The sequence below is a fragment of the Bombina bombina genome, chromosome 2 (genome assembly GCF_027579735.1).
Source record: "Bombina bombina isolate aBomBom1 chromosome 2, aBomBom1.pri, whole genome shotgun sequence".
NCBI lineage: Eukaryota > Metazoa > Chordata > Amphibia > Anura > Bombinatoridae > Bombina > Bombina bombina.
Genome location: NC_069500.1, coordinates 1,143,307,658 through 1,143,323,891, shown reverse-complemented (window position 1 = coordinate 1,143,323,891; position 16,234 = coordinate 1,143,307,658). Strand labels below are relative to the sequence as shown.

Sequence of the window (16,234 nt, the reverse complement as noted above, 5' to 3'; positions counted from 1 at the left end):
GGATAGAGACAGGTTGAGAGGGATAGTGGGAAGAACGTGAGATTGAGCCCACGGTGAGAGTTTTGATCCACCTTTTGTTTTTTTGCCATTTTTTCTTTTTTATTTATTAAAGATGGAAACAAATTAATTCATGACCCAGTTAATCTATGAAAGTAGCTAACTAATAAAAATAAATGAATTTTGTTTCCTTGATGTGACACAGATATAACACTTACTTTACATGTTTTTAGTTGTCTTGATGTAAACTGCTAAATGTATTGCATTATTTTTATGTATATTCTGCTTGTTTTTTTCTTTTTTTCTGGACTTGTGAATGTACCTAATAAATATTATTTAAAAAAAAAAACATTAAAAAAGTTTGCATGTGGTTTTTTCGTTACAATATAATGAGATAAAAAAAGTACTTTATAAATACTGATAAGTCATTTGTGTAATTTTGAATCTAGTCCTCTGATGGTTTTTTTACAAAGTAAAAGTGTAAGAAATTAACTAGAAATTAGTTTTTTTCTTTTTCTTTAGTATGGCTTTTATAATATTACTGCTAACTGTATAACTATCTCCAATGCTTAGGGAAATTAAAAAAAAACAGTTATTAATATAAATCTAATTCAAATGCTTCTATGTTTATAGACCAAATACATTTCTCAAATTCTGTTATGGAAAGTCTAGTGCTGGTGTTGTCAAACCTGTTTGGAAGAAGATATCATGCACCATCTAAGTTGAAAAGTAAAGGCACATTTTCCCAGTCAAAGGTAAGGTATCTAGGGTTAGAATATCAGATTCACTTTGTTGTTCCAATTATCTGCATTTATATGTGTGTTTAATATAATATATAAAAGTGCACAAACTCATATCTATATACTTATATATAAGATATTACTGTCCAGATTTAGAAACTCTAGCACACTTTGGGTCTGATGATCTAAAGATCTTTGAACTGGCGAGATTATTTAAGAATGCTTGCCAATACTTCTATTTCCCTGGTGGAATAATATAAAGCCACTTTTTACCCTGAAAACAGGGTGTCTCGCTAAGGGGCGTATACTGCATTTTCGTATGTAGAGGAAATGCATGCAATACAAAAGTTCACAATAAAATTTGTTTTTTGTAAATCTTACAAAACAAATAATTGAAACATTCACACAAAAATACGTAGGAAAAAAAATTGTATTACTAAGGTGGATACAAAATTTTAACACAATTGTTCACCAAAAAATAGTATTTTTTTCTTAAAACGGGGAGAGTCCACAGCTGCATTCATTACTTTTGGGAAATACAGAACCTGGCCACCAGGAGGAGGCAAAGACACCCCAGTCAAAGGCTTAAATACCTCCCTCACTTCCCTCATCCCCCATTCATTCTTTGCCTTTCGTCACAGGAGGTTGGCAGAGAAATGTTAGAAGATAACGGAATAGTCTCTTATGGAGGGTAGTTCGAGATTTAAGTAATTTTAAGTAGTCCTGTCAGCCTCTCAATGAGAACTTGGATGAAAGTTGGAGTCCGGAGATGCAGGGAGAGTCTTTCTGTGAAACCATCCCGACTCATATCAACAGCTCCATAAGCAATCAGCGTTGACGAGTTTCGCTGCCTGCTTTCTTCACTCAAGTCCATGTCAGAAGCGACGCTACTATCTGTCACACTTGAAGGACCGTGTTACTGTTCCATGGCATAGATTCTGGTAAGATTGTTTAATTTTTCTTTCACTGTGGGAATATAATGTAATGATAGAACACAGGGTCTCAGTGGGACTCCTTTATCTTTATGGAATTAAGGGTTAATATCTCCTGAGGGGGGTTATTGAACAGTGGGGGACTTTAATCATATTTGTTATGTGATTCTGTCTGCTTATGTGTAGTGATGTTGGCGCTCATGGCTTTTACGGAACATACAGGTTTATTCGAGCTACGCAGTTTCTTGATGGGACTGTCGCACTTTTCCTTGACTTGTGGGTTGCACCTTGTGACCGAGCATGGTCACGTTTTCATTCTCCATTTCCGTATTCTTGACTGAGGGTCGGTAGAGAGGGTCTATTCTCTACTTGTCTGGGTCATAGGAGGTGGTGAGTGCCCCAGCCATTGGGGGTGTGAGGTGCCAGTTATTTTTGTACAAAATTTGCCCAGTCAAGTTATGGAGGACTCTGATTTTTTCTGAGGAGGATTTCTCGGATTAAGATTCTTTTTCCTGCTTAGATTGTATGGAGGCCTGGGTAATCCAGCCCAATCAATTATGTTTTGTATGCCATAATAGAGTGCTCTTTTCTTCCTCTGGGGAGAGATTAGAGACCGCTGAGCTGTCCGCCACTCTGTGTCCCGTGAGGTGCGTTCCCTGGAATTTTCTGTTCCTACACAGGCAGTTGTTCCAAATCCGGAAGGAGGTTTCTTTCCACCAGAGGTTGCGGCTCAGTTGCACATGGCCATATTCTTGGCGTTGGTGCATTTACAGCTTCCTGAGGGCCAGCGAAGAGCTTATCCGTGTTTTCTAACCTAGGGCTGCCAGGAGAGCCGGGTCTTTCCTCTGGGGGAGCAGTTCCCTCTGAGGCTTCAGGGGTACTACCGTCAGGGTCGGGGCCTTAAAATGCCCCCATCAGATATGGATTTTGCCTTTAGATTCAGACAGACGTGCCTGCATGTACTGCTGAGGCAGGTATTGAAGGCTTTGGAGGATTTCAGTCTTTATTGGCCTCCGGATCCTCAGTCTTCTGATTCTGATGGCGAACAGCACTAGATGAGTGGAGGGTTGTGGATCCTACTCCTGTCTTTTGTTTTGTGTATCTAATCCCAGTTTTGAGCTCTTAAGGAATCAGGTCTCTGACAGGCTGGCCCTGTTAGTGTTTCTATCCTTTTTGGCGTTCACCTGCTGGTGCTGCCTACTTTCTTTTGATCCGGTTAGGATGTGTTTCTTTTTTGTCCTGGAGCTTGAGACTGTTGTAGACTTTTCCTTTTTAGGAAACTCTTTTCTTCTCTGGGATTTTGATACTAGCGATTTTATGGCCGCGATGGTTGTTGCTTCCGGCGGATGTCACAAAAAAAATAAATGTTAAGAGACAATGTTTAAGCCTCAGAGCTTATTTGTCTTTCGTTTGTCTGTTTGTTTAATCTAGCCCTGCTAGGGTTTAGAACTTTCAGTTAGCCCTTGAACAGTTTGGTTGTACCCTGGTCAGCAGGCTGGTCCTGGTTGGGTACTAGTTCACTCTGTTCTTTTGAGGTTATAGCAGACATTTTGTATCCTTGACAACAGGCTGGTCCTGTTTGGGTACTAAGTTTGCTTACCTCTTGTTATGAGGTTGTTTTTCTTGTTTTTACAAGTTATAGGCCCTTCTATCCTAGATATCAGGTTGGTCCTAAGTTATTTCATCTTGGTGGGGCAGCCGATGTTGGTCGTACTCAAATTCTGCTATGGAAGTATATTTGTAGTTCCTGAGGTCCTTGGACAGGAGCTAGAGTCCTCCCTTACGGGGGAGATGATCAGATGACTGCATGGAGATCTTCAGTACCTGGTGTAGGGGGCGATTATTCCCCCTTATTGGTACTCCTTGTGGATTGGATTGTCCGATTTTCAGATCTCTTTCGCCAGTGTTTCTCTCCTCTTTTTTGAGGATTGCTATGCTTTTCGCTTCCCCTTGCCTTTTGGGGTAGGACTATCGGTCATTTGGTTGCAGAGACTAAGTTCTTAGGGACCGTTATTGTCCTTACAGTATATCCTTTTTTGATCCTACATTCTTGGGGATCTGGGGGATTGTTATGTGTATTCTCTTGCCGTCAACCGAGTTTTAGGATGCTTGTTTATTTAATTCCTTGAGTTGTAGGTTTTCTGAGGGTTGATCCAGACTGGATCTTTAGAGACTGTCATATTATCTTAATCATGGAGTCGTGATCTCTTTTGGGTCCTTCCTTTGTCTTCAGACTTTGTGGATGTTATCTTAGAGGCCTTTTAGGGCTGAGTGGACAGCCACTGGAATACATCATGAGTTCAAGACCCCATGGGGGTATGGCATGCATCAACTTTGGTGCAAATTTCATTTAAAGGTAACTTTGTGGTTGTTCCACAAGGTTTTTGGTCTTGATCCGGTACCTGGTGTTGGGGGCCCGGATTTTTAACCTAGTCCTTGTCTTTTGGTTACTCTGTTTTCGATTTTAATCATCTTGGATCGGTCCATCGTTCAGTAGCAGGCTTGTTTTCCCAGTCCTGGGAAAATCTCCTTGTTCCTACTGGGGTGATTCTTTTTCTCTCTTCTGGAGAGATGGAGGAAGTTTTTCCTGGGAATTTCTTTACTGGTATATTCCTAGGTTTCTTCGTTTTCCTTCTATTTGGAAGGATCTGGTCTACTGCGCCTATCCAGTTGGCTCCTCCTGAGGTAGTTTTCCTCATCTGACTCTAGGAGTTCAGTGGGTCGAGGGTTTCTCTTGTTTGCAGTGTTCCTTCCCTTCGGGTTTCTGAGGGGTAATGAGGATAGGTATCCTGGATCCCGAGTTAGTCTCTCTGGGTGTCGGTGCCTCCTTCCTGCTTCTTTTCCTTAGGAACTCATGGTTGGAGATTCATTATCTGATCTCTGGGCCTTGTGGATGCTGGGATTTTTTAATCTCTCTTGTCCTAGGTACATTGACAGTTGCTTATGTGATAGGACTGTTCGATCGGATTGGAGGTCAGGAATTCTGACTGCTCTGTTTGGGCATCGACCACATATCTTGTCTTCTGAAGGATCCCTACTTCAGTTGGGAGGCCTTGCAGTTGGTTCAGGAACCTTCCCTTAGCGAGTACTTGGTTCTTCCTTATTGGTCAGGGTGTTGTCCTCCCTTAACCCGTTTTCTAGTAGGGGGGGAGTTGGTCCACCCTGCTTTCTGAGTTTTTTCTCTTGTTTCTTCCAGGAATGTCCTGGTGCAGGTTTGCTATCTACTCGGTTGGCTAGTTACTATGGTTTGACATTAAGTCTGACTACCTATCTGATGGAAGCCTGCAGCTTTCATTTGTGGCATAAAAGGATGTTACTGGTTCATTTCTGTTCTGCTCCCGGGGTTTTTTCTGACCTATGGGTGTTCAGTTTCTCTGCACTAGTTAGCTGTCTATGGTAAGGTAGTCTTGTTCTCCCTTTTGTCCTTTTATCCTTCTGGGACTTCTGTTCCAATTAAGGCTTTACATTGTTTCCTTTTGGAGCCATGTAGAAGGTAATCTGGAATTTTTCCTTCTTTGCCCTTCTCCGTCGGTAGAGTATTTTCTACGGGACTTTGTCCTCTTGCAGCCTGGTAGCTGCTCTTTTTGAGTTATGCTAGAAGCTTCTCTCTGTTTTGTCCTTGAATCTTCGGCGATTGTTTATGGAGGTTCTTTCAGACCTTCTTATCTGATTCTTCCCTTCTGTCAGGTTTTTTTTTCTCTGTTTTGTTTACCATGTGCTCCTGGCAGCCATTTTACTCCCCTCTCTTCCTGACTATGGTGCATTGTGGGGGATGCTGCTCATTTCCCGCACTTCCTTTTATGGCCAGACTGGTGTGCATCATCCATGTGAGACAGGATGCAGTCTCAGAATTGTGATGTCATCACTTATTATTTAAAGGGCCTCTGTTCAGTATGCTTTGCCTTTGCGTTGTCTCAGACCTGTTTGTGAGAGTTCCTGTGTATTACCTGGCTGCCTGACGTCCTTCCTGGTTCCTGATCCCTGGCTTGTTCCTGACACTGCTGTTTTCATTGTTCCTGATTCCATCTCGTCTGACTATTCGCTTTGGCTCCTGACTCGGCTCGTCTGACTACCAGCTCTGGTTTTGACTCCTGGCTTGTTATTTGACTTGTGGACTTTTTATTATTTTTTGCTATTAATAAAGGTGTGATTATTCTTGCACTTCTCGTCTCAGTCTGATTCCTGGCACCCTGACATTACGCAAAGGCCATGAATCCTGATGGTGCTAATAATCCACCTTTACCTGCCATAATTTCCAGGATGGATGAACAGGATCACCGCTTGGATCAATTTGCACTATCTCTGCAAACCCTGCTGACTCGCACTGCACATTTGGACCAAAGTGTCCCGTAAGTTATGGCTGCTCCTGTTTCTGCTGCTGCACCTAGTCCTACCAGGAGCATGTCTGGTTCTGCACCTCTACCTCAGCGATATGGAGGCGATCCTATTCAGTGCAAGGGTTTTTGAACCAGGTGGGCATTTACTTTGAGATGTTACCTCAGGCGTTTCCCTCTGACAGAGCTAAGGTGGGATTTCTCATCTCGTTACTCTATGACACAGCTCTTGCCTGGGCTAATCCCTTGTGGAAGACTAATAAACCTGTGATTTCAAATTACCCTGAATTTGTGGCCTCCTTTCGAAGGGTATTTGATGTTCCGGCTCGCTCCTCCTCTGCTGCTAAATGACTCATGTCCATTCAGCAAGGTACAAGATCTGTTGCTCAGTATGCTATTGAGTTCCGTACGCTTGCCGCAGAGGTAGGTTTGAACAATGAAGCCCTTGTTGCCACCTTCTTTCATGGGCTCTCTTAAAGATGAAGTTGCTGCCAGAGATTTACCAGAGGATCTCGAGGCATTGGTGTCTTTTTTGATCCTAATTGATATCAGACTCAGAGAGAGGCCCTCTTTCAAGGAGCGCTTGCGGAAGCCTCCTGTTCCATTGTCTCCTACGTGCTCGTTCCCACCCATGCCTCCCTCTGCTCCCATGCCTCCTGGTCCCGAGTCACCAGGTACTGCTGAGCAGATGCTGTTGGGATTCACGCGTCTCTCCGTGGCGGAGAGGGCTCTTAGGAGGAGGGAGGGGCTCTGCCTCTATTGTGGGTTATAAAAAACCAATTTCCACAGCACCAAAAAATCAGGAAAAAAGTTTAACAAGGCTGTTAACCCTTAATCATGAGCATGATTAAGGGTTAACAGCTTGAAACGTCGCTTTATGCTGCTGTGTGCCAGTGCTTTGTATAAGTTGAAATGGATTAATAAAAGACCAGTTTGTTAAACTTTTTTCCTGATTTATTGGTGCTGTGGAAATTGTTTTTTTTACAGTCAACAGAGAGGTGTTTGCAGTGGCCCTCTACCACGAGCATCAGGTGTGTGCTGTCTATCATTTGGGAACTGTCTATTGTGGGTTACAGGGCCACCTTTTAAAGTCTTGTCCGACACGGCCGGGAAACGCTCACACCTAAGGTCCTGTCAGGGGCAGACCTTGGGTGGTTTATCCTCGTCCCCGGAACCGCTTAAGGAGAAACCTTTGGTCACGGTTGTCCTTTCCTGGGTGGACTCCTCCATAGTCACTCGGGCTCTTGTTGACTCCGGTGCTGCGGACTATTTCATTGACAGTGCTTTTGTATCGAAGCACTCCATTCCTGTTTTGCCTCGGTCCGTTCCGCTTGCTATTGAGGCCATTGATGGCAGGCCCCTTCAGCCCGCACTCGTTACTCACGAAACTGCTCCGTTGTCCATAGCTGTTGGGGCTCTCCATTTTGAAACCCTCCAGTTCCAGGTGATAAACTCTCCGCATTTTCCGGTTGTTCTGGGTTATCCCTGGTTCCAAAAGCACAATCCCAGTCTCGACTGGTGCAGGTCCGAAATTTTGTTGTGGTCCCCGCAATGTATTTCCACTTGTCTTCGGAAACCAGTTAAAGTCTTGTGCACTTCTTCAGTATCTCAATTGCCAGAGGAGTACCGAGAGTTCCTAGACATTTTTGACAAGGTGCGTGACGGTACGTTGCCTCCTCACCGGTCTTACGATTGTGTCATAGACCTGCAACCCGGAGCCATTCCTCCTCGGGGCCTGGTGTACCCTCTGTCTGTTGCAGAGAATTGTGCTATGGAGGAGTATGTTGCCGATGCTCTGTCGCAGGGGATCATCCACAAATCCTGCTCTCCTGCAGGGGCTGGCTTCTTCTTTGTGAAGAAAAAGGGTGGCGAGTTAAGAACATGCATCGATTATAGGGGTCTTAATCATCTTACCATTAAGAATGCTTACCCCATTCCGCTCATTACGAAACTCTTTGACCGCCTCAAGGGAGCTACGGTCTTTACTAAACTTGATTTGAGAGGAGCGTACAATCTCGTTAGGATTAAGGAGGGCCACGAATGGAAAACAGCATTTAACACCAGGAGCGGGCATTATGAGTATCTTGTAATGCCCTTTGGCCTATGTAATGCTCCTGCTGTTTTTCAGGAATTTATTAATGATGTCCTACGAGATATGTTGCAACAGTGTGTTGAGGTGTACTTTTTTTGTTTTGTTGTGGTGACGACATCCTCATACACTCACCCACACTTGAGGCTCATTGTTCTGATGTTACACAGGTTCTTCAGAGACTATATGAGAATGGCCTGTTTTGTAAACTCGAGAAATGTGAGTTCCATCAGACTCAAGTAACCTTCCTAGGTTATGTTATCGCCGTTGCAGGGTTCTCCATGGATCCTGACAAGTTATCTGCAGTTCTGCAGTGGCCTCGCCAGTTGGTCTTCGGTCTATTCAACGTTTTTGGGGTTCGCCAATTACTATAGAAAGTTTATTAAAAACTTTTCTTCCTTGGTCAAACATATCACAGACATGACCCGTAAAGAGAATGATCCACTCCATTGGTCACCTTCTGCCATTAAGGCCTTTGATAGTCTTAAGACTGCCTTTGCTGACGCTCCAGTTCTGGCTCATCCTAACCCTGTCCTGCCTTTCATTCTTGAGGTCGATGCGTCTGAGACTGGAGTAGGTGCCCTCTTGTCTCAACATCCTATGCCTGACGGTTCCTTGCATCCGTGTGGTTTCTTCTCTAAGAAATTGTCTCCAGCGGAGTGCAATTATGAAATTGGCGACAGGGAATTACTGGCCATAATTTTGGCCCTTAAGGAATGGAGGCATCTTCTCGAGGGTACTAGCGTGCCAGTGCTCATTCTTACTGACCACAAGAATTTAACTTATCTATCTGAAGCAAAACGTTTGTCACCCCGACAGGCCAGATGGGCGCTATTTTTGTCTCGGTTTAATTATGTGGTCTCCTACCTGCCTGGTAGTAAGAATGTTAGGGCTGATGCCCTCTCTCAACAATTTTCACCTCTGTCCAAGGAGGAGTCTGTACCTACTCCTGTTATGCAAAACAGAATGAGAAGCAGTCTGCCAGGAACGAACAGCAGCATCAATAGCTTGTTCTATGGCCCGATTGCCACCTGGTAGTAGCTTCTTTCTGCCCAATTGTGCTTTTCACAGAGGAAAACTTTCCTGTAGTATATCAGTCTGATCCCGCTGACATGGTCAGTCCAGCCCCGAAATACCAGGCAATTCTCCTCTGAACAAGGAACATGACAACCCCAGACGATCATTTCGGCCTCCTTTGGGCCTCGTCAGTGAGGTGCAGCCATATCCCTCTAAGCACATTGAGCAAGGAGTCCACGTCTGGTTTCCCCCATCACCCTTAGGGAGACTATCCCCAGGGTCATATTTACATATGCAAAACAGAATGAGAAGCAGTCTGCCAGGAACGAACAGCAGCATCAATAGCTTGTTCTATGGCCCGGTTGCCACCTGGTAGTAGCTTCTTTCTGCCCAATTGTGCTTTTCACAGAGGAAAACTTTCCTGTAGTATATCAGTCTGATCCCGCCGACATGGTCAGTCCAGCCCCGAAATACCAGGCAATTCTCCTCTGAACAAATTTAAGTACACTGGATGTGCAAAAATCACTTAGAAATTAATTTTTATAAGTACAAGAATACAAAGCGTAATTGTTTGTTTTTTGTAAAATGGGCTGAGCATTGGCGTATATGAAATTTTACCACTTCAGATCTCACAGTTTTTTCTTGCAAACTAAAGGGTGGTGAGGTTTACTCAAAATACTTATAAACCTAATAAAAAAAAAGAATATGAATATATAGGCAATTGTAAGATAATATAGGCAGAAAGCAGTGCAATGTGATTTATATTGGCTGCAGGATTTAATTTTTAAAGTGCACCCCCTGCTCACTGCTAACTTTGCTCTATGGAGGGAAGTGTCCCTATCCATCAAGCTGCATTACTTTCAATAGGAGACATCTCCCTACTCGCAGGGACTGCCCCTATTTTACCATAATTCCACCATGGCAGTCTCTGCGAGGGTCAGGGTAAAAAAAACACATCTGAACTTGCAAGGTTAGATCATTCGGCCTTTTGTCCTAATGTCCTAATGTACTAATATTTAATTCATTAATAGATTAGTTAGTTTAAAATATTTATTTTTTAAGAAATAACATATTGTGAGCATTTCTACAGTCACGTTAGACTGTTTCCTGATTAAATAAATTGTCCATGCAAGCCCCAACATGGCTCACAGTAATTTCTGTTTAAATGTTTGGTGTTTTTAACATATGGAAAGCTATTTATTACAGGTTTTAAAGTGGCATGAAAGTAATACACTGAGTTGAAAATAGAAGTATGTTTTTGCAATAACAATAAAATGTTGACAGTTAAAGGCTATATTGTTTTGGCATTAATTAAAGCTTATCTGGCATCTGACTTTTGCCAAGAGGATGCTTAAAATTCCCCTCTGCTTGCGAGATTACAAGCAGTGTTGAAGTGATAGCTCTCACCTATAGGTAAATACATTTAATTAATATTTCTTCTTATTTTTTTTGAAAAGCAAATCCACATGAAAAGGCCGTTTAATACAATGTCTGATTGAAAGAGGGACCAAAGGGACTAAACAATAGTTTCATATACATTTAATGAAAGCACAGTAGACCATTTAATTCACTACTAAAACGGATATTATCAATGATCAATTTCCTACCAAGGGTGTTACAAGAATATACATTTATGCACGGCTTGACAAATTATTGGAGCTCCTAGCTTTTAGTGGATGAGTAAGAATTTATCCTTTTTCCCCATGCTTAAAGTTACATGAAACTCAAAATTAAGCTTTCATGATTCAGTTAGAGCAAGCAGTTAAAAAATATTAATCAGATTACTTATATTCTCAGATATCCTTGTTCTCTTGTCATACCTGGATAAGTGACAATTTTTTCAGCTTTTTCAGCTCTATGGTCTGCCCTTCAAAGGGACAGTGAAATTGCTATGTAACATATTTAGCTATGCATAGTAAAACCATCTTGCAATATACTTTTATTGATTATTTTGCCCCTTTTCATGTAATTTAGTTTGGGTTTTTTTTAAATATAAATTTTCTAATTCTCAGAGTTGAAGATGCACACTGCAGGTTTCGCAATGCTGTGGTATTATCAGCCTTGCTAGCCTCACCAGTCCTTATTTTATTAAACGGACATGAAACCCAAAAATGTTCTTTCATGATTTAGGTAGAACATACAATTTTAAACAACTTTCCAGTTTACATCTATTATCAAATTTGTTTCATTCTTTTGGTATCATTTCTTGAAGGAGCAGCAGTGCACTACTGGTTTCTAACTGAACTCATGGGTGAGCCAATGACAATCGGTATATATATGCAGCCACCAATCAGCAGCTAGAACCTAGGTTCTTTGCTGCTCCTGAGCTATCCTAGATAAGCCTTTCAGCAAAGGATAACAAGAGAAGGAAGCAAATTAAATAATAGAAGTAAATTGGAAAGTTGTTTAAAAGTGTATGCTCTGTCTAAATCATGAATGTCTTATTGTGACTTTACTGTCCCTTTAAATAATATTTAATAACATAAGGACTAGTGAGGCTGAAAACGCTTGCAGGAGCCTAACAAAAACCATACCGCACTTACGATGCAGTTAGCGCAACAAGTAATCTAGGCGATAATGAATGTGTCTAGCCTTGTCTCCGGACTCAATCGTGGATTGGCTCTTTCAAATACAGCATGTGGTAGGTGGAGTTTGGCAATTGAAAGCATAATTGCAGCAAACAATATGTTAATTTGCTTGTAAAATGTTTAGACTTAGTTTATGTGTTATTCTATAACAAAACAACAGAAATGTATTGCAATTACTAGGTGTTTAGTGCTCCTTATTGTTTTCTTATATATGTTTAATTGGATATCTCTGCTATTTCTGTCTGTAGATGTTTCTGCATCACACGACCGCTTTCCATAATACAAGTATTTCTCTTTTGCACACTAACAAGCATCATTATCTGTACAGGTTTTCCTTGACAACCTTCCAGATGACTTTGCAGCTGTCCTTAAAGAATATAACAAAAAAATTTCAAGAATATTTGGAAATTGCCTTCTTACAGTTTCTAAACTTGCAGATATGGAACAGGAATGCATACTCCCCCTGTCAAAAATCAGTAAGTTATATGATAATATATAGTACTGTCTATCAGTAACTGATATATTAATTTGTTTCACTCTTGGTATAAGTAATAGTATACAAAAGATTGGTAAAATAAATATACAGTAGTCAATGTTAATCTTATAACATGTGCTGTCAATTTGTGACATTCTTGATTCATTTTTATTACATTTAGTGAAAACTGGGCATTGTTTAAACCAATTTTGTTTATTCCAACCCCATACACACTCAAGTAATTCAGTGGCAGATTTTTTTTCTCTCAAAATTAAAAGTCAATTCATTTTTACTCCCCCTGTATCATGTACAATCACAAAATGCATTTACGTACTGGGTACTCTTGCACATGCTCAGTTGGATCTGGTGCCTCATAAAGTTTGCATTTAACAAATGTGTACACTTTGGTAATGGAAGAAAATTGGAAAGTTTTTTTTTTTTTTAATTCTGAATTATAAAAGGTTAATTTTGACTTGTGTCCATTTAACCAATAGCAATGACACATGGTTTATACATTTGTTTACCTGTTTCACTGCCTGTTTTAGCTGTGTTGGTAGATAAATATATCGTTTATAGTCATGTGCATTTGCTGATTCATTTGCTAAACAAATCCCGAATATTGCAAGTGGCAGCGGCATATTTATTCACGTGCAACACGCAAAAAACTGGTGCTGAAAATATACAAATGCAAGCAAAAATATTCAGCATTCATTTAGCAAACAAATTAACAAATGAGAAAAAGGAGGATCCACAGTAGTCTTCATTCTCACTCAGTTCATTGAATAAAAATCCATTTTGTGATTGCACCAAAAACAATGGTGTAATAAGTGCAGGCTGGTACTCTCAGTCTCCAGCCGACTGGCACTCCAGTGAACTGCTCCCTGTATAAAATCTAAATGTAGCCACCAATCAGCAAGCGTTACCCAGGTGCTGAACCAAAAAATGAACTTACATTCTTGTTTTTTCAAATAAAGATATCAAGAGAACGAAGAAAATTCATAATAGGAGAAAATTAGAAAGTTGCTTAAAACTTCATGCTCTATCGAAATCATGAAAGTTTAATTTTGTGCGGTGCTCTCATCAAATATATTCATCATATGCTGGGGGCTAATATGGACCTGAGCTGTCAGTTTACATTACTGGTGTTAATCCGGTTTACAAAACTGTCAGAGGTTTGTTTTGCACTGTCCAAATTATGACACCAGAAGATTGTTTTCATTTCCCTTTGAAGCAAATGGGAATCTAAAATAATAATTTTGCACAATTGACATGGAGCCTATTAACAAATTCAGCTTGCCATATGCTATTGTTAATATTATTATTATAAGTATTTCTTATAATTCTTTCAGTTGGTATTTTTGTTATTCCTGTGAGCATTGCTCTATAGGCTGACAATCAGGCACTACATGGCAGCATTGTTTGCAACAACGGCCCCTATTAAACAAAGTGCTTGAAGACAATTTTCAGGCAGGGAAGCTTTCCATCCACTCTCACTTCTAGTGATGCCCGCATCTCCAACACTGGTTAAGATTGCACTTAATCTTAATTCCCCCCCTGTTCTCGCACAACTAATTGCATAAAAGATGGGGTTGTCAATCACAGCAGTCAGATCTGCCATCCCAGAACAGCCACATTACATGGGCCCTGAAGCTGCATCCACCCAATGTTTATAGCAATGTTATAGATATAGTGCGAGATTACTTTTGTGACGTATTTTTCAGCGCAACTGCTGAAATCCACGTTGCCCGTAAATTCACCTTGCACATCAGGTGAATCAGATAACACGTGCCGCCAGATGATATACTGCCGTAAGTTGGAAAAACTGTTGAGGTTCTGAAATATGCGCAACTACACATTTCTGGTGTCGCCAGTAACTTACACCAGTATTGCACTCTTAACTGAAAAAAAAAAAAAAAGGTTAAATTCACACGTAAAAATGTAAACCAGAAAAAAAATTAAACCGAGACGTCAAAACGCCATTCAAAACCCCTAAACCGCCACCCCCCACATCGCAAATACTAAATAAACATCCCGCATATCACAATCACTAATAAAATGTATTAACCCTTAATTCACCAACCCCCCACAGAGCAAACACATAATTAACCTAATAGCCCCTAATCCGCCAATCCCCCACAGCGCAAGCACCTAATTAACATATTAACCTTTAATCCACCACCCCCCCCCCCCCACAGTTCAAACACTGAATTAATTTTTAACCCCTAATCCGCCAACCCCCAACAGCGCAAAGTATTAAACTAAAAACTAAGCCCCTAACCTAACACCCCCTAATTTAAACCCAATTAAAATACACTGAAATAAAATATACTAACTACCAAAAAACCATTTCATGATATAAAATAAAAAAAACTAATATTACTGAAAATAAAAAAGACCCTAAGATTACTGAAAATAAAAAAATACCCTTACAGAAAATAAAAATACCTACCCTTACACAAAAATAACAAAATGAAATACCCTTACAAAAAATAACAAAATGAAATTATCCAAAATAATAAAAAAAAATCCTATTCTAATACCCCCGTTTAAAAAACAAAACAAAAAACAAAATAAAAACCCCCGTAATCTATAAATAAACTACCAAAAGACTTTAAAAGTGCCTTTTGTAGGGCATTGCCCTAAAGTTAACAGCTCTTTTGCAAATAAAATAAACAAATTACCCCCCAACATTACAATTAGCAACCCCCACAGACCCCAAACCCCCAAAATAAAAAAACCTAACAAAAAAAATAATAATCTACCCATTGCCCCAAAAAGAGCATTTTTATGGGCATTGCTCTTAAAAGGGCATTCAGCTCTTTTTCAGCCCATTAAAAATAAAAAAGCCCTGACCTAAATCCCCCCCCTCAAAAAACAAACAAAAAAACTAACACTAACCCCAAAATAGATACTCACCATCAGTGACGTGCAGTGAGGTTAGAGGCTGGTGAGGCACTAGATATGATACGCCGGAGAAACACATGTACAGAGGGCCGCAAGTGCCCCCAACAGGGCAGGTTTAAATGATTGCTGAATCAGTGCACAGGTGACATAATCAGGTGATGGGTGAGAGCAAGTTAGTAACCACTGAGTTACTGATCAGCTGATTACTTCACCTGTGCACTGATTCAGCTATAATGAAAACCTGGCCGGTTGGGGGTACTTGAGGACCATTGTTGAGAAACACTGCACTAAAGCACCAGCTCATCGGAAATGTATTGATTACCTGGAGAATAAAGCACACATACTCTGCTCACTGACACCCACACACACTCTGCTCACATACACACTCACACAATTCTGTGGCACAGTGCCAGTTACTAAGCAATTAGAATGATACACAATCTCTACTCACTACTGTATTGTAAAAATAGAAATAATTTACCATACAAGTTTTACACAAAGAAAAAAGTAACAATACTGCCAACACAGCTGCTGCAATATGGTGTTCAAGAAACACACGTGCACATCCCACTTAGGTATGCTCTTCAACAAAGGACATCAAAGGATACCAAAATAATGAAGTACATAATAATAATAGTAAAATAGAAAGTTTATTTATTTTTATTTTTTTGTGCAATTTCTATCTGAATGATGGAAATGTAATTATGACTTTCATGTTCCTTTCAAAAACTAATTTGATTTGCTGACATGGGGCCAGTAACAGTTGATGCTAATTCTCAAAATATAAATAACTAGAAAAGTCTATTAAAATAGCATTCTCTACCTCAATCATGAAAGTTTAATTTTAAATGTCTCCCTTTGACTATGTGTTTAACCAGTTACTTTACAGTGGCATTATTTCTAAAAACATTTAACAACTACAATAATTACATATATTTTTTAAATGACTCATTATCTCCTTTTTATTAATATAAACTTGTATAAAAGCAGAACATATTAAAAACACAATGCAACAGCTTTCAATTGATTTGTGAATTACAAGTTAACAGCAGTCTTTAAATAAATGGAGACACAGAGAAAAATAAAAATAGATACTGCATCCTCTGACTGAACAGACATAACATATATGGAGTTTGTACCTAATTAAATCAAATAACC

General features: G+C 40.2%; 1 protein-coding gene across 1 annotated transcript in view; it reads left to right on the top strand.

The window, feature by feature from the left end:
* Nucleotides 1-16,234, top strand: part of LOC128647450 (probable ATP-dependent RNA helicase DDX60) — a 728,313-nt gene that overhangs the window by 624,387 nt on the left and 87,692 nt on the right. The window contains exons 32-33 of the mRNA XM_053700236.1: nt 631-752; nt 12,026-12,173. Of these exons, the coding sequence (XP_053556211.1) occupies nt 631-752; nt 12,026-12,173 (270 nt within the window). The remainder of the gene's footprint in view (nt 1-630; nt 753-12,025; nt 12,174-16,234) is intronic.